General features: G+C 40.5%; 3 protein-coding genes across 4 annotated transcripts; 1 reads left to right on the top strand and 2 right to left on the bottom strand.

Moving 5' to 3' along the window:
* The first annotated feature begins 43 nt into the window (after window positions 1-43).
* Window positions 44-3953, top strand: LOC135935636 (TBC domain-containing protein kinase-like protein). 2 transcript variants are annotated; one of them, XM_065478115.1, is made up of 15 exons: window positions 44-172; window positions 366-604; window positions 671-932; window positions 986-1247; window positions 1324-1470; window positions 1524-1663; window positions 1715-1864; window positions 2120-2234; window positions 2293-2454; window positions 2521-2905; window positions 2963-3124; window positions 3187-3299; window positions 3358-3494; window positions 3567-3705; window positions 3767-3953. In XM_065478115.1, the coding sequence occupies exons 2-15, from the start codon at window positions 409-411 to the stop codon at window positions 3878-3880; spliced, it is 2484 nt and encodes an 827-aa protein (XP_065334187.1). In that variant the 5' UTR covers window positions 44-172; window positions 366-408; the 3' UTR covers window positions 3881-3953. The 2 variants fall into 2 exon arrangements, with proteins under 2 accessions (XP_065334187.1, XP_065334186.1); XM_065478114.1 differs by having other exon boundaries at window positions 64-168.
* LOC135937503 (uncharacterized) lies at window positions 3520-5955 on the bottom strand. Its single transcript, XM_065480655.1, has 4 exons — window positions 5791-5955; window positions 4812-5171; window positions 4283-4695; window positions 3520-4227 (listed from the first exon to the last, which is right to left on the bottom strand). Exons 1-4 carry the CDS (start codon window positions 5953-5955, stop codon window positions 4005-4007), a joined length of 1161 nt encoding a protein of 386 aa, XP_065336727.1. The 3' UTR covers window positions 3520-4004.
* Window positions 5956-7587: 1632 nt separating this feature from the next.
* Dnah3 (dynein heavy chain 3, axonemal) lies at window positions 7588-20813 on the bottom strand. The gene is made up of 41 exons (XM_065478113.1): window positions 20686-20813; window positions 20356-20616; window positions 20099-20295; window positions 19849-20045; window positions 19512-19795; window positions 19319-19463; window positions 19050-19261; window positions 18751-18950; window positions 18255-18695; window positions 17296-18202; window positions 17043-17236; window positions 16858-16986; window positions 16582-16798; window positions 16288-16518; window positions 16077-16227; window positions 15865-16025; window positions 15516-15797; window positions 15335-15449; window positions 14855-15281; window positions 14623-14803; window positions 14386-14553; window positions 14097-14323; window positions 13835-14009; window positions 13543-13779; window positions 12755-13486; window positions 12576-12698; window positions 12147-12526; window positions 11761-12089; window positions 11569-11708; window positions 11152-11512; window positions 10716-11101; window positions 10463-10654; window positions 10242-10403; window positions 10049-10185; window positions 9166-9994; window positions 8949-9106; window positions 8732-8891; window positions 8483-8671; window positions 8011-8427; window positions 7845-7958; window positions 7588-7786 (listed from the first exon to the last, which is right to left on the bottom strand). Exons 2-41 carry the CDS (start codon window positions 20602-20604, stop codon window positions 7604-7606), a joined length of 10719 nt encoding a protein of 3572 aa, XP_065334185.1. The 5' UTR covers window positions 20605-20616; window positions 20686-20813; the 3' UTR covers window positions 7588-7603.
* Between the last annotated feature and the right edge of the window lie 323 nt (window positions 20814-21136).

Consider the following 21136-nt stretch of genomic DNA (forward strand, 5'->3'; position numbering starts at 1 on the left):
CTTGATGTTTATGAGAAATAAAACACGAACGCTGGGGCGTAACCCTAAACATTGTGACACCCCTTATTCCTAAAAAAAATTGATGTCGGGGAATTTGGAGATCATTAATTAATTCAGAATTTTGAATGAGACAACACTGCTGGCAGTCGTGGTCAAATTAGTCCCGTTGTATGTATGTATCTATGACTGTATCCCATAAGTATTATGGATGGCGTAAACTAAAAGTGGTGAAAAGTGTAATTTTGCAAACACATTGCTCTTTAAGAAGGGTTTAATGAGAACTGCTGATAGTTTTCGTTAAAGAAAATAAACAATTAAAAAGGCAGTTTATGCGGTTTATTAAAATAATTGCTCATTTTTTTTAGGGACGCCAGAAATTCAAAGTAAACTTAACCAAAAACTTTGAGGATGACCGAGTATTCGGGGAAGGTTCGCTTTGGAGCAACCACTTTTTTTGCCAAGAGTCACTCCATCGAATCATGTGGCAGCAATGGTTTACCTCTAACACCAAACTCGATCAGCATTTTAGGAACAGCCCAAAAATTAAAGACATTAAAACACCCATACCTATGTTCCTACCTGGACATCATTCGCGGAAAACATGGTAATAATTTATTTGTTCTCTTGACATTATCTGGTGCCCTCATGCTTGATGTTTGAATAATTCCAGAAAGGATTTCGGTTGTTTGTGAGCTCTTTCCTAGAAATCTATCTCAAATCATGGCAGGAAACAAAAAATGGGAGTCAATAGAAATTCTGCTGCTTTTGCATCAAGTGTTGGAGGCTCTTTCATATTTGGAAGCAAACGACATAGTGCACCGAGCCCTAGACCCTGAAAATATACTTATTGGCTGGAGTGGCGAAGTCAAATTATTCAATTATGGTCTCCATTACATGACTGGATCAGGAAAATATGTTACATTCCCTATCGGGTATGAGCTTTACCTCAAAGATGAGTCTAAAATATTAACACAATTAATTGCAGACAACCTCGCTACTTGGCGCCAGAAATTCTTCTTGCAGGCCCTCAAGGGATGCCTCTAACTTCAAACAAAGTTGATATTTGGTCGCTTGGTATGATTGGTGCAGAATTAGCTCTTGGTGAGGCACCTTCCTCGCCACACTCTGCTGGCGGGAACATGGTGCAGCTTGGAAGAAGTTTGAGAAGAGTGCTGAGTCTCGTACACTGCGAAGGATCTGTTTTAGAAAGACTAGCAAGGGAATCAGGCAAAGAAATCGCTTATGAGGTATTTAAACAAGGAGAAGTTAAACTTAGTAAAATCTACTCTTTTGCAGTATCAACTAATTTATTCTCTTTTCCAGAAAATGGATTCTACTTTAAGAGAACTCTTAGAATCCTGTCTATCTGTAGTACCTTCAAAAAGGCCAGCGCCTTCTGAGCTTTTGAATAGCAGTGTGTTTGACTGCATTTCTGGCCAGGAGTCGCAGCTCGGTAGCATCCCTAAAGAAGTACGATGAACAATGAGAAATTATCAAACCCCTAAACCCCTAATTCTTCTTAGTCAGTGAAGCGAGATTATCTAGGAGACCGGAGCTTACAGGAAATTTTCTACCTGTGGCAGCTTGCAGGTGGAGACGTTCATGGCGAGCTCCGACGCCAAGGCTTGGTGAGGAGAAGGCCTCCAATTCTCTCCATTGGAAAGTGAGACTTGCGCTGAGTGAAATTTCCAATCCTTTGACCAATATTTCACAGCCTTCTCTTGCTGGAAGGTAAGCATTTTGGAGCCACTCGTGATCCAGCAACATTGTACGACCCTAGAGTTGTACCTCTCCCTATGGAAAGTCTGTACAGTCGGTTGGAAAATGTTCCACCTGAAAGCTACTTCCCTCTCATCGAAACTCCGTAAGGAATTTAATTTTTGAATCGTTGTAGATTTTTTTAACTTTTTTCTTGCAGAACTTTTATATTCATTCAGTTGAAACTAAAAATACAAATAAAAGTAACAGTGCTGAGAATTTGCAAATCAAACTCGCAAAGTTCTAACAAAGCTCAAGTTTCTCAAATATATTCTAAAACTGCTTAATTTTTTATTATATAAAAAAATCTTTGGATGTCTTGGACTGATAAAGGGAATAAATCAATTTCCTAATTCCACAGTGAAATAAGCTCCTGGGGACCTAGTGCTGAGACGTGCTGTCTTCCACTGGTGATAAGAGAAAAAGATACAGAATACCAGTTTCATAGGATTATATTGTTTGATCGTCTTCTGAAAGTCAGTGAAAGTCCCATGAGAAGACATTTGTGTTAAATACCATCACAATTTTTGGCAGGCTTGGCCCCATCAGCACGCTCGAATGTTGCGAGAGGCAAAGCAGGATGTTCCTCCTATGCTTAGAGCTGCAGTGTGGGCAGCATTATTAAACGTCAAAGGCGACGTTGAGGGCCAATACATTGCTCTAGACAAAGAAACACCAACACCCACAGATCGACAAGTAACTTTACTTATATATAATAGAATCTATTTATATTGCAAATTAAAATTTGCTGTTTTCCTTTAGATTGAGGTAGACATACCTCGCTGCCACCAATATGACGAGCTTCTTTCATCATCTGTTGGCCACTTGAAATTCAAAAGATTGCTAAAGGCGTGGGTGGTTGGACATCCACAATACGTTTACTGGCAAGGCATCGACTCCTTGTGCGCACCCTTCCTTTATTTGAACTTCAACAATGAAGCAAGGGCTTATGCTTGTCTTGCTGCTTTTGTGCCCAAATATCTGCAAGGATTTTTCTTGCAAGACAACTGGGCAGTCGTTCAAGAGTACTTGGCTGTGTTTGCAAGACTCACCGCATTCCATGAACCAGTGCTAGCTATGCACATGAGGGCGATTGCTTTTGTGCCGGAGCTGTTTGCAATTCCATGGTTCCTTACCATGTTTTCGCGTAAGTTCAATAACATCCATGAAGTCCAGACCAGTAGTGTGTTACGTATATTTTTAGATGTTTTTCCCCTTCACAAGATTCTGCCCCTGTGGGACAGGCTTTTGCTCGGTGACTCGTCATTTCCTCTTTTTATTGGACTAGCCATATTACGACAACTACGCGATACTCTACTCTCTTCTGGCTTCAACGAGTGCATCCTCCTGTTCTCAGACCTGCCAGGTTTTGAAACACTTTAATGCTAACAATAAGTGTTCATACTTTGTTTAATTTTTCTCTTGCAGATATAGATATAGGAAAGTGCACGAGTGACTCGGTTGCGCTATACTGCGCCACACCGAAAAGTGCTACATTCAGACAGAACAGTTTGAAAACAGAGATCCTGGATACTCCTTTTGTAATTTTCCACTATGGGTATTTACTTAAGGACACTAATCTTTTCTTGAAAAAAATAGGACGTTGAAGCGCAAACAATTGCAGAACTAAAGGCAGAACTTTGTCCAAGAATAAGTGGGCGAGATTTCATTGAGCTGCTTGAGCCAACTAGAGACAAAAACTGCCTTCAAGTCATTGATATTCGCCCAGTTGATGAGTGAGTTTCTTCATAATTAAAAAACTTGTTTGCGTTAATGAATGTGACATGTGATAATATGTTTTATTTCAGATTTGCCAAGGTGTCTTTCCTCAAAAGCGTCAACATTCCATTCGTAGATGGTGAAAGCGAGCCAGAATTAGCGCCAGTAAGCAATTTCAAGGGCAAAATCACGATAATTGTAGGCACAGATGTATCACAAGCCGCTAAGGTACAACTGCATTGTACATTCAAAATTTTAAAAACATAAAAAACATGATTCCTTGTTCCAGTTTGCTGAGATCCTTCTTGAGAATGGAATCCCAAGAGTGTGCATACTTCATAACCCAACTTATGTAATTAAACACTGCAACATCAAATTGCTAGTCCGCCAACAAAAACTTTAGTGAGATCTACATGAGAGGTACATTCACGTATTGCTGTCATTCTATCTTGATTAAATCATTACAATTCCTAGTATCCATTTCATATCAGTACAATATTAAATAACCATGCATTCAGCATAGTTATTTAGAACAAAGTGATACGGTTTTCATCATCAAATCCAGCGGTCTGACCCTCGGTTTTGATCTTGAATTTCAATCCATCAGTGTGCATCTTGTTGACTCCATAGCGGGCAAACATGTGGCACTGCTCTCCCTGAGTGGCTGTGCAGTGCACTTCATCAGTGGAGATTCCAAGGCAGCCAGTCAAAGCTGATGTCCTCATGTGCACCGAAGGGGGTCTTGAGACTCTGAAATACTTCAATTTTAGAATTCTCTAGAACTAAAAAAGCCCAAAAAATCTACTTCAGCTCTCCATTGCGGTGCTTGATGATGACACTGCCCATCTTCCAAACACTGTATCCCATTCCGTCGGTGTACTTGATAGCAGAATTGGCCATCGCCTCAGCTGCAGCCTTGAATTTTGTACCATGTGGCGAGTTGTTGTAGAAAACAGGCAGAGAAATGTCGTTCATTGAAATCGTGGGTAGCTTGCTCATGGATGTGCGAGTGCCAGCAGAATCCATCACGTAAGAGAAGCTCATGTCGTTTGACTTGAACGCAGATTTGTTTGGCAATAACTTGGCATGTTTGTGCTGATGGTTTTTCAAGTCCCAGGCTAATAGAAGGACCGTCTGAGCATCGTGGTGAAGCCGGCCCATTGGATGCATCACAGCAGTGGCTGTACAATCACCGTTGACGGCCATAGCAATATGTGTCTAAAAACATTTTGATTTCAATTTTTAAATTTACATTTTTAAATTGAAAAGAATTAACATCCTAATATCCTAGCTGTTAAATATACTTTTTTGAGTCAATTTAAAACTGGATTGACCTTTGGGTTGACGATGCGGATGGCACCGTTGGTGGTCACATCAACTTGCATCATTCCAAAATTCAAAGACACCGTGCCTTGCCCTGTTGTCCTTAGCACGCCACTGGTGTTGCTGGATCTATACAGGAACTCTCGTAGGTACTCATTGTATCCGCTCAAAAGATCAGGTACAGTTGCGATGGGCTCAGAATGGGGAGAAGTGGGTTCGTTTAAACGGGAGCTCCCATCAGCCTGGCTCCATTTACCCACGCGTTCTTCTCTTGTGAGCTTCTCTGAGATGATGCTGTGGTCCCCACTGGCAGCTGAGAAATCACCTTCGTGACCTCCAGTGTTCTTCTTGTCGCATCCATATTCGTGCTCCTAAATGAATTCGTTTCGTTAATATTGAGCTCTATAAGTTCAAATCCAAAATTTAAACTTTTATACGGCGGAACATAAATGAAAATTTTGCGTTTTTCATTCAATGGTAATAATTAATGCAACACAAAAAACCCTTAGAATTCAGGTTAACAAACAAATATTTTAATGCCCATCAATTAGAGGTAATAATTTTTTTTAAATTAAAATGTCTAGAAAAGCATCCCAACAATAACCTCACCATTGATGTCCCTGTGTTGCGTTACCCGGTTTTAACGAATTGCGTTACCGTTATAATTACTCAACAATTTGAATGCTTCTTGAGTTTAACAATTTGAAGTACTAAAGCAACAAAAAATATATCATTGTCATTTAATTTAAGATAATACTATACTTACATGTTTTTAAACTTGCATAATGAAAAATTCTTTGATGATTTGATGTTGAAAATTACACATATTATGGTTAAATCAAGAACATAAAAATATTCATGGTGGATTTTTTCCACTCGCTCAAATTGCCAATTTCTCTCATCCATATATATTAATAAGCGAATATATTTTTCGCCGGGGAGAAGTGTGGCATATTAAGTTTCTAAAATACAAAGCAAAAGTTTTCTTACCCAACTGTCCAAGTTGCATTCCGTGAGACTTGATTCCAATGGTGGTAGAGTAAGTGCAAAAGATTTCAGGCTTTTCAATTCAGCTGCCCTGACTCCTTTGAACTCGGGCAAATTCAACATCCTTTTTATCTCCTCGTACCTTAAACCTTTCCTGCTCTTCTCCATTTTCTAAAGGTGAAAATTCGCGGAGTTTAAAATCTTGCTATTCGCATGCAGCAAACAACACGACTATTGGAAAAGAATATTACGAATTAATGATATTTAAGATTAAATGGGCAGTGACAGGGTTTCATTTGTTGAAATCAATAATTTGAATTCTACTAAATTATTATTGAAAAAGCCAACGAAAATTAAATTGTTGCAACTGTATAGTTTAATTATATTTTTAATGAAAAAATCTACGAAATATCTCAACTACTAATTGCAAAGATGTATCATTTTCAATAAAAGTCGATCAATTAAATAACCCCCACCGCCCCACCAGCATAAAAACCATATCCAAAACAGAATTATTGCGTCAAAATGTTCACCTTTTACCTAAATTTTGTCACTGTATTTGCTAAACATATATTAAAATCTAATAATTCGGGTAAATTGTACGAGATTTCAGAATTGTGTCGATTTATCCTCCTTTTGCTGAACTATGACTATGTCGTTATCCAGCAAGCATTTCTTCGCAAACAATGCCAGCAATCTTGAGAATGGCAAGACCACCGCAACTTCCACGAATTCTTCAAATTTCTATAATTGTTATGCTTTTAGAGCTGAGGCTAGGTGTTAAAGAGGATTATTGATACTGCAAAACTCTAGAAAATCCTTGTTGCCAATGCATGATCTGATCCCTTAGGATTCAGTTATTGAAGCCAAAATTGACCTAAGCAGCACTATAAATTTATGAGAATATGGAGTAGCTATTTTTTGAAATAAAATATCTTTTCCCACATTTCTACGGCGAATGGCTGAACCGATTTTGGTTTTCAGCCCGTCAAAAGAAAGCATATTTAATTAAGAATGCACAGTAGTTAGATTGAGTCTGAAATCGCAGCGGGAGTATATCTTAAAACTAAATTAAGAAAGTCTATGGTTGCGCCATTTGTTGGCGGCTTCGAACACTAAGGGTTTATACAACTTGTCAATTAGTCTTTATTTATTTCTAAAATATTTGTAAGAATTGTCAAATTTGTCAAGTGAAAAATATTCACCCAAAATTAATTCATGCCTGAAATAAACGCCTTTAACGTTTGGCAAATACTGTGCCGCTCAACATGTCTCTCACGCAGGTTGCATACCATTTTATCTCCTAGGAAGTTTTTAGACAAGTCTAAGTAGTATAAGTTTATACTTTTTCTTTATCTATTGATAAGCATTTTAGGTGTATAAGTTTAAATTATCGATGATCTGATTGAAATTTTGCACAGGCCGCCAGTAAAAATTATGGTTAAAACTATTTTACAAATATGTTAACTAGAGGATGTATTTCAAATGTTCAACATATATTTGAATTATCAAGCAAGGGTAAAAATGCGATATAACAATTTAATTAATTTTAATGAAGAATAATTTATCAGGATTTTAGCTACTTTGAGAATAAAAATCTGAAAGTTAGTTTAAGACAGGAGAAAATAAAATGGCCAAACAAAATAACTATTTTTTATGTATGTTGCTCATTTTTATTCTTGGTATGCTAATTGATGTAATGAAATCTTAATTAAAGACTAAATTAGAAAAATCATGTGCTCTTAAAATACTCTTTTCTTAACATGTAGATATCTGAGATTACAATTAAATAATGTCAGGTTAAACAAACTTTTATTTAATCATCCAGCTGGCACAAGGCTGCGACACCCCTATTTATCCAGTGGCTTTGAGGCTTGTTACTTGGTAGCTGAACTTCCATCACAAAGTTGGTAGAGTGACCAGTGGTGCTCAGGATACCACGACGCGCACTAGTTTTGTAAACTGGACAACCATACGTTGGTCTTGGTTCAAAGTCAGCCTTGAAACATTGAAGAATATCTTAAGCCTTTGGAACTTCCCATAATTTCCATACTGACCTTGATTCCAGGCTTAAGCCAGATAATCGGTAACGGGTCGTAGAGGATTTTTGGCAAACTCTCGTCCAGAAAACCGGTTTCTCTGTTGAAACGAGCCCCTTCCAAAAAGAGACCCTGTAATGTGGAGTGATTAATATCTTAAGTGGGTAGCAGGAATAGCAATTACGTTGCAGTAGGCGCCAACGCTTGGAGCTTCGTTGGCTGTGTCAGTGTCAAGCACATCAAACTCAAAGCCAACAGCGTCGATAGGCACCTTGAAGGATCTGGCATAATTCTGCATGACGCCGGTCAAGAAAGACTGGGTGAAGTAAAAGCCTGAGATCCAGTAGACTTTTGGCGCGCCGAACTTGATCCAATCTTCAAAGAACTGCAGTCTTTTCAGTAAGTCGTTTATGTAGCTGGAGAGTGGCTTCAGAGATGGGTATGATTTAGCCAGCCAGAACTGAGGCACTCTTCCCACCAGAAGACTGCTTTGAATCTCCTCCAGGTCTGATGTCATCACGACCTGACCCTTCATGGCCTTTTCCATCATGGACAGGGAAGAGCGAATCCTGCTGGTAAGCCTGTTGAATCTGATTAGCTCCTGAAATCAAATTTAATATTATATGTCCTCGTTTAAAAGCGTTTCAAAATATTACCTGACGAAGCACAGTATTCATAGAATTGTTGTAGTCAAATGGGTATTTTTCGCCAACGGCTTTGAGGTTGAATCCCTCTGGCATACGCTCCAAAATATCTTCTGCGATGTCATACAAAACTTGCAGAGATGCACTCCCGACGCCCATTCCTCCCACGTTAGGCTGTGTTTCCAAAGCACCATGCAAGAACTGGTATCGCAAAGATTTAGAAATTTTTTAGTGCAATGGGGCAGAATAGAAAATACTCACCTCATTGGTCTCTTGCATTTCTTTTGTGATTTCAGCATTCTCGTGCAAGCCAAAGAGCTCTGGTTTGGCTGTGAGTGGCATTGCTTGGATGTTGGAAATGCAACCTTCTTGCAATGTGCTTTCTGGCATGCTGTAAACGCCACTTTGGGAAAAATTGTACCTATATGCAAAATAAAAATGAATAAAAAAAGAATAAACTAAATTAAAAAATTCTTACCCTTCCTCTTCAACGACAGCGGGCGAGAGGAAATTAGTCAGCAAGGAGGCAATGAGGCGTCGGTCATTTCCGTCTGTCACTCTTCCTCCGTAAAAGCATTCCGATATCAAATAGTGCAGAGCATCAAATGGAATTGTAATTGAGCCTTTGAGGAATTTCTATAAAAAAAGATTAAGAAACCAACAATCAATATAGATCAATGAAATCACGAACTTACATCCATCTGCTTCACTGATATATCAAAGTCAGAGTCGTTGAATTCATAAGGAATGTTCCAACCCAAAGGTCCAAAGCTGCGTCGCTCCTGAACCATTGCATGGAAGAGACAGAGGCCAAACAGCAGTTTTTGTTGAGCCACTGACCTCTTTGAAAGGTAGTCCTCTGCACTGAGTGGGTCGTTCAGGTACATTCGCATCATGTTGGAGCGCAGGCCTTTGGGCGCCTCATTGGTCATCTTGATGCCGCTCTGCAAAATGGACACAGGGAAAGAGGATGAAGGGTAGCTTGTGAGCCAGAGTCTGAAGTCTTTGTCAGCGACGTCAGGTTTGAGAAGCTCGTTGCAAATGTGCTCGAGCCGCGGCATCCAACTGGTTGCGAGGTGACAGTTGTTGAGGATAACCCATGAGCGAGATTTTACTGCTTGTTTTATGGCAACTTCTGCCTTCTCGCCTTGTCCTTTGCCCATCGAGAAAAATATCAGCTTCTTGGCGTCCATCTCAATCGAGAGCTGGTACAAAGATGAAGTCGGGTCAGAGCCAGCAGACAAGATAAAGATGAGCGGCGTGGAGCAAGTCGAATCTTCAAACACTTTGCTCAGGTTGAACGTCGGAGGATCCACAAATTGAGAGCCGATCTCTTCAGCAATTAATTTCTGTACGGCGGGGACTAACTTGTTTGGCTTCAAGCACTTGATCACAGCGAGCCAACCCAATCTACGAGCCGAGTCCATTGGCGCAGGCAGAGTTTCTTCCTGAGGGTTTGAGCTGTCAAACCAGTCTCTCCACAGCGCTACGCTGGATCGCACACTCTCTTCAAATCCTGAAAGCCTAATAAAAAATTATGTTTCAAATAAGCTATCATTACAATAATATTTCTTTTACTGTTCAATCATCCTTGTGGCCCTACAAATTTCCGCCCACGTTTTTTCAGTTATCCAGGACGGATCTGGGTTGTCAGCAATATCTGCGGTCACTCCAGTGGTGAGCAAGAACTTAAGAGCACTTTCTTCAATCACACCCTATTTGTACAAAATATTGAATCTTGATTTAGATAATAGGAATAGTAAAATCTTACACTCAGTCTCATCATTGCCACACAAAGATTGAAGGAGAAGATAAGTTTGTGCTTCTCAAAGAGTGACTGGCACACATTCCTGTACAAATTGTACGTGAATGTTTCTTTGATCACATCTAGCCACATTGCAGGGTCCTCGGGCTTCACTGCCGTCTTGATAGACTGTTGGTTTTCAATATTTTAACAGCTAATAGTGCTATTAGTGATCACTGATTACTTACATGGACATAAAGATTCATGTACCAAGTTAGAGAGTACTGGTACATTGGTTCCAGGCTTCCAAGAGACGATATGCAAAAGAACAGTTCAGACGCATGACGCGCAACAGTCAAGTAAATAGCTCTTGCATCTTCGAGCATTATTTCTGTCTCCTTAGCTTTCTCTTGTTTTGCTAATATAGTTTCTGATAGTTTCTATAAAGATTCAGTCGTTTAAATTTAGAAGTAAGCGCCTAAGTAAGAGCTAAATGTATACCTTGGCATTTGTCAGGGTGTTTATAGCTGTTTCATCTTCAAGAATATCGCCTTCAGCTTTAGACAAGACATCCAAGATCTTTCTCTCTGTTTCCACTAGTTCTTTTCGATTTTGAGCACTCTCAACAATGAGCAATTGTCGGCACTCCTCCAGATCTGGTCGTTCGGTGGCAACAACAAGTCCAAGCAGCTGGTCTTCGAGTCCCTGGGGAGTTATGGCAAAGTTGAGCAAAGTCACCATGATGGCAGTCTCAGGCAAGTAGTGTGGATTTGAAAGACGAGTGGTAAGAAACAGCTTGAAATTTTCACTGTAGCGCACGACATCGTTTCCCACTTTGATGTTCAGCATCCCGCCAAGTATGTAGGTTTGCTTCAAAAACAGAGGATCTGAAGAGCTTTGTTAGAAAAAGATTAAGCTGGTGTTTCGTATCAAATACTCAGAGCTGGGTCTAGTTCTTCCCCAACGTCTTCAATTAGTGCTGGATGGCCATCTGTGATCGCCTTTTGTAGCTGGTCAGTGTATTTGGGGCTAGACATCTTCAGAACCACTAGGTTTTTCTCTTTGTATGCATTTTTGATCCAGTTGTTAGCCTGGCCCTGGGGATCAATGAAGAGTGGCCATCTGCCTGCGTTGTGTGAGATGACGGCATTGTCCTGGGAGAAATCATCAACCGGAAGGCCTGCAATTGCCCAGTCTTGCATTTCTACTGGGTCACCAAGGGAGTCAAGCATGGAGAAACTGTCTGAGCATGGAATGTTCATTTCCTTGCACATTTTCACCCACTTCTTCTGTATGTTCTGTGAAAGTATATTTTTAGATTGCGTTAATTTTTTTCAAAAGAGGAATTATATACCTTTCTGTAATCTACCGAAAAAGGACCCAAGTAGGCAATAATCCCAACTGAGAGCAGCATGTCTCCAACAACAGTGGTCAACCGCCCTTTGTGGTACAATTCCAACTCTGCCCATCTCACGCGTTCACCGCCAACCCCAGCTGAAAGAGTTTTTATTTATCGATTGTTTCTGAATGACATGTATGAACACACAAATCAGCGCTTCTGCTCTTTGAAGTTTAGTGGCGCAGAGCTCCTTGTCAGCTTCAAGCTTTGCAAGGATATCAGCCTGTTCTTGATATTGTTGCTCAAGGACTTGCAGCTTTTCTTCCAGCAGTCGAACAGTTTCTTGCTTTTCCTCAAGTAGTTTTCTTTTGGCGTTGGCATCGGCTTGCACCTCTTCAAATTGCTTTTTAAGAGGGCCCACAACTTTGTAAACTTCATTATATTCTGAGAGTGCATTCACCCAGAGACAGAGACCCTCGCAAGCAGCAGATGACTTTCGCACTACTTCAACTTGGAAATTGGGATTTTTCAGGTACCTGAAAATATTAGTCAGTGTTTGCAAAAAAATAATACCAAAATTGTAGGATACATACTTTGAGCGAATCGTTTTCATAATGTCGTCAGTGATGTTGTCCTTGTCATAGTTTCTGAGTTTTTCAATGAACTTAATGTCACCAAGCAGTTTTTGTGATGGACCCCAGAATTCCATCACAATTTTGCCATCTGGGCCTGGTTTTCTTTCAGCTTTGATTTTCAACATGATGCAGACAGCTTCCATCACAGTCTTTACGGCGAAAGGTGGATTTTTCATTGCCTTCACGACGGTTATGTCAGCTGGCTTGATGGTGTCCAAGGCTGCCGCGGCCTCCTCCAAAGCTGGCTGCGCTTTCTCAAGCTCTGTGTGGCATTTTGCCTCAAGAATTGCAATCTCTGCGGCGGAAATTTTGGCTTCCTCTTCTTCTTTTTGCACGGTCTAAAATATTACAGTTAAAAATGGTATAGCTACTTTTATTCTTTAATACCTCTTTGATCGCATTAGTTTTCTTCTTCTCTTCTTCCAAAGTTTCAATGAGCGCTGAAACTTCTGCTGCCTTGGTTTTCAGCTGCACTTCAAGCACTTTTTGAACTTCTTGTAGCTCAGCAACCTAGATAAAAAAGTTGAAAATATGCTTCCAGATATGCTTACTTGAAATATTCAAACCTGTTTCGAGGCAGAGGCTAATTTGTCCAAGCCACCATGGTATCCTGCCACCTGAGCCTCAATCTTGTCACGGCACGTGGCGTAGAGAGCTTTGAAACTGTTAAGCAATTCCAGGAATGAAGGCGAAGTGATATATACTCTCCGCTTGCAGTTGTTGAAGTAAATTTGACTCAGTTCCAGAGCGTCAGTGTGGAATGACATGCACATGTCGATGCAGCGTTGCTTAATTTTATCTGATAATTCCTTGTCTCCAAGGCCACCTGAGAGATCAATTTCTTGCAAGCGATCGTTGGCAACGTCCTGCAGCATGTCCTCTGGCCAATTGGTAAGCCAATCCAGGGTGCAGCAATTGATGAGGGAAGGGAACATTCTGAGTCGCTCTCTGAACTCCTTGCTAATGGGTGACATTGCCAGTACAACGTGGAGATTTTTCTTCACAAGTTCTATGAAGAATGAGTACTGTGCGAGAACGCCCTGACCAAGTTTCCTTCCCTCTTTCTCTGCTATCTTTCTGACTTCATCCAAAATTATGGACTTATCTTCTGAGTTGTAAAGGTTAGGTATGTCGCCTGTGTTGAGGAGCAAGTTAATGTCTTCCAAGAAGGACTCGTCAGCGACTTGTGTGTCAGAGAAGAGGAAGACAGTTGGTCGGCACTCAGCTCCAGCTCTCTTGAGCAATATGCGAAGGTGGTCGCGCCATTCAGTAACGCCAAAGCTCTTTGTCATCTCAATCTGTAATTTTCAACGTTGCAACTAAGGTCCGTTATGAAAGAATTAAAAACCATAACCTCATAAATATCATAGCCAGCCAAATTTGCAGCAAAGCGGGCCACGCTTCGACGTCCACTTCCACCCATTCCCATCAAGAGAACGTGCCCATTAGCTTGCTGCAGTACTCTAGAGACTCTGCAAATGTGTCCAATGGCGTAGGGTGACATCACAAATGACATAGGTGACCTTGCTGTTTCATTATACTCTTTCAAGTATGCTTCAAGACGCTCTTTGAGCAGCATCTCATCTGGAATCTGTTAAGTAAAACGGTTTCAGCCACAAGTAAGAATGTATTAATTGTGACCCCACTTCATCATAATCTCTTGGATAAGCGTCAGGTATCATGAAGTCACCAAAGTACAGCTTTGAGATGTGCTGATCTGTGGGTTCGTCACTTGGCCCTAATAGGTCCAACATGACAGATTTCAGCTGTTTGCCAAAGCACTTGGTCACAGTATCTTTTACTATGCCAAAGAATGTTTCTCTAGAAAAAATATATCATTAGACATTTAAAAAAAAAGAACTTTACAAGTCCAAAACCAAATTTAAAAACCTTAAATGAAAAATTTACCTTTCTTCAATTGAAACAAGCCTGTCGTAGAATATTCTGTAAGCTTCATGCACCCACAGTCGAATCAATTTCTCCTGGTTTGTCAGCTTCTTGGGAGGGATCATCAAACATCCTTGAATGAGGCGAGAAATGTCTCTCAAATTGAACAGATAGTGGGATGTTGAGGGCAGCGGTCTGAAGTTACTTGATGCTTGTGCAAAGACCTCCATGCTGGCTGCCACAAGGGACTGAGAATAGGCACATATATAGAAAAACTAGAGGTGTATCTTATTTTAGTTCCAGCCCTTACACTGCCAAGCGACACAACTTCAGAGGAGAAGTGACCAATGACCATGTTTGAGAAGATCTTTTCAACTGTTGCGTCGGCATATTTATCCACGCCGATGATGATGAACTGGCGTAATAGTCTGTCTGTGACGTCATTGTTTCCTGGAACAGCCATGGCCGACACCAATCGCTTTAATGTAAAAAGCAGTACAATTTAATTAATTGAATTGAAGGTGAATTAGTACTAGATTTTTCTAACCACATCTTTGATGTACATATTTGTGGTGTCTGCATCAAACCAATAGCCATGGTCAAGCCACTGGCGCAGAAGCTCGATGGGAGGTTGGGCGCCATAGAACTCCTTCTGTGGCATGTTCAAATCATCAACAAAGACGACGCATCTCTTTCCATGCTCTGGTCCAAACACTCTCTTTGGGTGCCTATATTAAGCCATTAATTAATGAAACTGTTGGCAAAAGTTTTAATTATACTTTGTGAGTTTGTCCATGATCAGATCTAGTGTCAAAGCGGCTGAGGTACGTGCGGAAAAATTAACCACATTGCTTGTGCAGTCTTCTGGGGGCAACGACAGCAAATGGTCCAACGTAACAGCTGACTTCCCAGTGCCAGTAGGTCCAACAAAGAGGATGGGAAATTGGCACTCCAGGCAAAGTTTCAGGAAAAACTGCATGCAAGTCGTTTCCGGTGTCATGACCAAAGCTCTGCCAGCAGCGCTGTCACCAGACTCAAGTATTTCCTCCCAGGGCACCCATCCACCTCCATCAGTGTAAACCCAATCATGAAGAACTCCTTTGTTGGGGATCATTTGGTGATCTGCGAGCTCAAATCCTTCAGGTTTCTTGCTACTATCTTTGAGAACAGCCCGAAAGCCAGCATCAAACAGTTTGCGGCCTTCGGCTAAAATTAAATCAGTAGTAAAATCAAAGCAAAACAAAATTTTCATTTAATACCAGTCAGTGTTGAGCCAGCTCCCCAGATGAGGCAAAATATCATCAGTCCGTGCATCCAAGGTATAGTGAAATCCGGTTTTTGTTTCAGCATGCCAACAAAGAGCCGTTCAAATGCCTGTAGTTAGATATGTCGTTTAATTATATCATATTTAATGCAGGTAATTCCAGTTAATTTCCTTACGTTGAACTGGTACAGTTCGGACATTTCAACAAACTTTGGGATCCCTTTTGTAGCAGCCAAAGTTGGTGGGACAATCCATAGTAAGACCTCATGCATCATTTGAACTTGTTGCACTTGATTGGGAAGCATATTGGTAAGTGGTCCGTCAACAAACGACTGGATCAAAGCAGTGACTCCTAATTGCAGTGGGTCCATGAACACCATGCCACATCGGGACACAGTGGCAGGGGAAGCTTGATCAAGATCTCCAGTTTCAAATATCAAGTTCATCGTGTTGGACATCTATCAAAATTGTTTAGCCAATTAAATGACCTCTGCATGGATAGATGAACTAATTGTTTTATCTTACTTGGACAACTTCACCAGATGAGAGACAAAGTTTTTTATTGTCATCCAGTACTGTGTTCAAGTTCTCCACCCACACAGCATCTACTGGGCCATCCAATATTATCCACTTCCTTTCAGGCTCTTCTGATCTCGCATAATCACGGAATGTGTTTGCCAAAACACCTAAACCACAAGCCATTAAAACTTATTGGACACTCATTTTGAAACTAGTACCATCATGCCACTCTTGAGATACAGAGTCTACAAAGCCATAAAGTTGATCGCTGGTGATGGACTTTGTGCTGATTATTTTGAAGATCACACCACTCTCATCCATCTTTTTGTCTGGCTTCTTAGAAATTCTGATAAGGGCATCAGCCAGGCTCTGCACATTAAATGAGACAAAGAGGTTGTTATTTGAAGTCATAAAATAAAAGCAGTTCACCTTAAATGCACTCGTTTTCCCTCCAAAAGGTGGCCCAACAAGCATCAAACCATGCCGCACCAAAATCATTTCATACAGCTGGATAAGCTTTTCCATATACCAGTCGGTGGCTTGCAGATTTCTAAATTTGAGCTCCACCTGCAAAGCTTCGATCAACTCTCCTCTATCAGGTGGTGGTAGTTCAATGCCAGGGAAAAGGTCTGCAGTGATGCCCTCAAATAGTGGCACATCCTAATCGAATATTTGAAACCATATGATTTTTTTCTATAAATAGTATTTATCAATTGATATTACCTCTGCTAGGAACTTGGGTCTGTTGACATCAATGATGGCTCTGAGCACAAGCTTGGACTCATCCTCCAAACTCTGAGAGCCAGATGTGTCCGCCAGTTTCAGGTTGCCAGCAGCCGTAAGAACTGATTTAACAGCTCTCATACCATAGTCATAATGAGGTTGCGAAGACAACTGCTCTGAGCAGAGTTTGTACGTTTGCACAATTTTCACAGACAGTCTAGAGATTAATGGGACTCTTAGGCCTGTTTTAGATTTTATATAAATAAATAGGCTCACGGTCTAGCATTTTTGAATCCTCTAGAGTACAGTGAAAGCTCTCCAATCAGCGCATAATCTGGGACCATCATGGCAACAGGTCGGAACAAGCGCTTCAAATTATCTGGTAGCTCTTGACGGCCAGCATAGCTGAAATTATATTTTGTTAGTGTAATGCATTTTAAAATACGCACCCCTAAAATTACCCAGGATTCATTGTGATGATGGCTTGACAGGACGGGTTCAGCTTGATCTTGCTTCCTTCAAAATCAAATATGGCAAGCTGTTTCATCTTGGCCTCTTGTATCATTTGAATTTGAGCAGCCACAACTGACAACACCTCTAGCTCAATTCGATTGAATTCGTCAAAGCAAGCCCAAGAACCACACTGAGAAATGCCCTGTACATTTTTTTGTGTTAATTCGTCTTTCATACAATCATGTGTTGTATAATTTTTACTTTGAAAAATTTGCCCATGGCAACATGATCTAGCTGATCTGAGCAATTGAACACCACGCAATGCTTGGCCAAGGCTTTTGCCAAGTCCTTGGAGGTCTCGGTTTTTCCTGTACCTGCAGGACCCTCTGGGGCACCTCCAAGATGCAAGTCCATCGCGCACATCAAAGTGCGGTAGCACCTGTCCGTCAGTGGGGTGATCACAAGACGGGGGGTATTTCCCAGGTATTCGCAGCCGTAAGGGACGTCTGTCTGCACCATTTTCACTCTTATGTCATTGTTGCCTTTGTAGTAGCGTAGCTGACTGAGCCACACAAAACTGTCCACGCTACAGACTTTCTCGTCAATGAGCAGTTTGACCACGTCTTTAGCGTGCACGTCGATCACAATCAAGGCTTCCAGGGTGATTCGAAGGCCTACAGGTAGGTCCGTGCGGACAAGTTCAACTAGCTCTGTGATTTGATTTTCGCATTGATCATGGTACTCCTTCAGCTTTGTGCAGTTTCCAGACTGGTCTTCGTTTATAGCAGCCTCCACCTCTCTCGTCCACGCGACAGTAGCACCGCAGAGCACCGCTTGGCCTATCCACTTCTGTACCCACTCACGCCTTGGCGTTACTTCATAATCATCAATGGAAAGCAGAACTTCTCTCTTGATAGAGGAAAACATCTCAGACTCCGTCTCACAGAGCCATTTCTCCACTAGGCCCTTCGCTTCAGATGGTTTGATGATTGCGTCAAAGCTGACCTTTTCTTTTTCAGCCGATTCCATTCCCATAATCTCCTTGTTTTCATCAAACTGAAGTCTGTTGATGCCTTCGAAGAATTTCTTCAAATGAGGCTGCACTCTAAGAGGATCTTTGGTTTCCGCCAAGATTTCTAGCAACTCATCGTTTGACAGGAAGAAGAACCTGAATTTTCAGCATGCAAATAAGGCATAAATTATTTTACATTTAAATTTACCTTGGGAAAGCAGCTCTTTTCTTTTCCAAATAATCATTGACTCTCTGCTTGATGGTCGAGAGTAGTGAGAGGCATTCTTGAAGGTCATCCAACAGGTTCAACTTCTCAGTGGCTTCAAGGACTAAGTCATGTGCTACTGTGTACTGCATGATCTTGACGAAAATTCGATTGACTCTTGAGAATTGTTGGCCTTCTTGTGGCATTTGCTGCTGTATGTCTGGTGATCCAAAAATTGGCTGCAGGTACATCCAGCCTTGTTGCACAGGAATCCATACATCAAAGATTTTGGATATCTTCAGCAACCGCTTTGTCCATTCTTCCATCTCATCAAAAAAGGGCGCAACAAAGATCGAATTAAGCAGTCGTTGTGATTTTGAGCAATGCTCTTCCAAAGCCTCTTGGATTTTGTCAACTGACGACAGGATTTTTACTCCTGTGTCCCTGTTTTATGGATTTCAATAAGTGTAAGCTATAAAATAACCTAACGCAGCTTTACTTGTAGTAATTGAGCTCAAACCGCACGCCATCCCACTCTTCCTTCATGGCATCAAGCTTTTGTTTGTCTTCAAACTCATTAGTGGCCACGATTGAAACATCCTCCATTATTTTCAGATGTTCTCTTAAGCCATAATTGATGGCATCTTGCAAGCAATAGATACTCGCTAAGTCAATCTCAGTTCCAATTTCATCAGCCATCTAAAAATTTGATTTAATGTGATACAGATCAACAATTGATCACTCGCTGGCATTTTTAGTTACCATGCATTAAATGAACAGAATGAATAGGAAAATTACCTTGATCCAATGCCGAGGTCGCATAGCTCTATTGCAAAGTACATCTAAAAGTCTCAGAGGATCTTTGAGGTTGTTGATTGATTGGAGTATGTCTTTAGCAATTTGCTGCAGATCAGGGAATTCTGCCAAGGCATTCCGCACCTTGGACAGATTGTTTTTGAATGTGCCAACCTCATCTTGTACCTTATTTGAAGAGAGTTCACTCAGTGCTCCTGCAAAATCATTTTTGTCGTTTTAAGTGGATTGATAGCTTAAATATTTTCAAATACCATAGAACCAAACATCATAGCGGTGATAGAAATTTTTGCTGTTCAGCCAGAGTAGATGGTGTGGCTCAAACATTTCAATTCCTGACCTAAGAAGAGGGAATTTTGTTGCATCCAAATCTAGCAAACTTTCATCTCTATTCAGGTCCTGCAATGCCTCAGTTTAGTGGAGCATATTTTGGTTTGTAGGTCTTACCTCTAGCTCTCTGGAAAGGGTTTGCAGAGTTTCCCAAAGCTCTGAGGACTTGCAGTATCGCTCTTGTAAATTTTCGGTGTTCACTTCCGGAACTTCTTTGTTAATGAAATCTTTGCAAGACTCAAAGTGCTCCTTCAATCTTTCCCCATAGTTGTCAATCTTTTCTTGCAGGATCCTTTCTTCTTCAGCCTTTCTACTGGCAAGTTGGTCCAAGTTAGCCTCCATTTCCCCTTGAGCGTTTGCTCTGAACTTGATGACAAGCGTTCCAAGGGCAAAATCATTATCTGTATAAAGGAATTTAAGATGTTAGTGCCAATTAAATCTTGTGATGAAGAACCTGTCAAGGTGTCACTGAAAAATCCATAGTCGGTGAGATACTCCATCTGAATCTCAACCTGATCAACTTTAATGGAGAGCATTGGCAGAATTTTCTCCTGGCTATCAGTGATGTCTAATGCAAACTGAACCACTTCTTGAATGGTAGAGGGTTCTCTCCGAGCTGATTCATACTGTGCTTTATACTCTTCAAGTAGTCTGATTTGTGTCAGTTTAGTATTCTTATCAATATTACAAATTAAAAAATCTACTTTTTGCATGTATTCCGAAGCATCTTAGTAATTTGGTTTGCAGTATCTCTGACGAATCCTTCAATATATTTCAGAGTAGGATGTTTCTGGTCGATCATTGGCAAGTTCACTTGGAACATACCAAGATGTATTTTCGGTTCCATAGATATGTAACTGTCTCGAAGCTGAAGGCATTTCTCAGTCACTTTTGTGACATCCTGCGTATCAATTCATTTGAAATTTTGAGATATGTGAAAATTAATTTTCAATTAAATTACCTCAATGTCTAGTCCTAGTGGTGCACTCACTATTTGGTCGTCAAAGCGGGCTCGATTTTTCTCTATTTCACAGACCACGCGCTGGTGAGTTTTATCATAATCTGCTGCCCATTCTTCAACTTGTCTGTCTTCCAACAGTTTTTGGATCTGATTAACTTCTGGTGAATTCTCAGACATGGGCTCACAGCAGTTGAATGCTTCCCTCATTCGCAGATTTTCTGGGTTTCCCCGATTTCTCCCTCGTCTCATATTCCAAATTTGCTTTTAATGTTAAGTATAACACGAAGTATTAATAGAAAAACTTTAGTAGGTTTGAATTTTTCAACTTACTTGACAAGCGAATTCAAAGAATCTCTGCCACTGGCAAGAGGTGATACTTGAATGACCTGAATACGAATTTTAACTGTCAAACAATAGACTTTGCAATAAAATGAGATTAACTTTTGTTTAACCAATAATTACAAATATGTTTTACAATTGTTTCAAAAAGTCTCAGCAATGTTTTAGTTTTTTATTTCAAGCAATGTGCGATAGCATTTTTACTACAAAATTTAATCATTTCGTTTTAGATCTATTTTCTGCATGCGCTTCATTATATTATACAAATTTAATTCCATTTACTGTGCGCGAATTTAGCGAGAATAAACTTGTTCTACTAGTGCTAAGCTAAAAATAAAGATGGAGGATTCTTGAAAAATAAATTTCGTAGGCGGACGACTCTTCGCGATTCATGAAGCGAACTTACTCCCAAATCAGAAGAACGTCATTAGAGAATTATTTT

The sequence above is a fragment of the Cloeon dipterum genome, chromosome 2 (genome assembly GCF_949628265.1).
Source record: "Cloeon dipterum chromosome 2, ieCloDipt1.1, whole genome shotgun sequence".
In the NCBI taxonomy this organism is placed as follows: domain Eukaryota; kingdom Metazoa; phylum Arthropoda; class Insecta; order Ephemeroptera; family Baetidae; genus Cloeon; species Cloeon dipterum.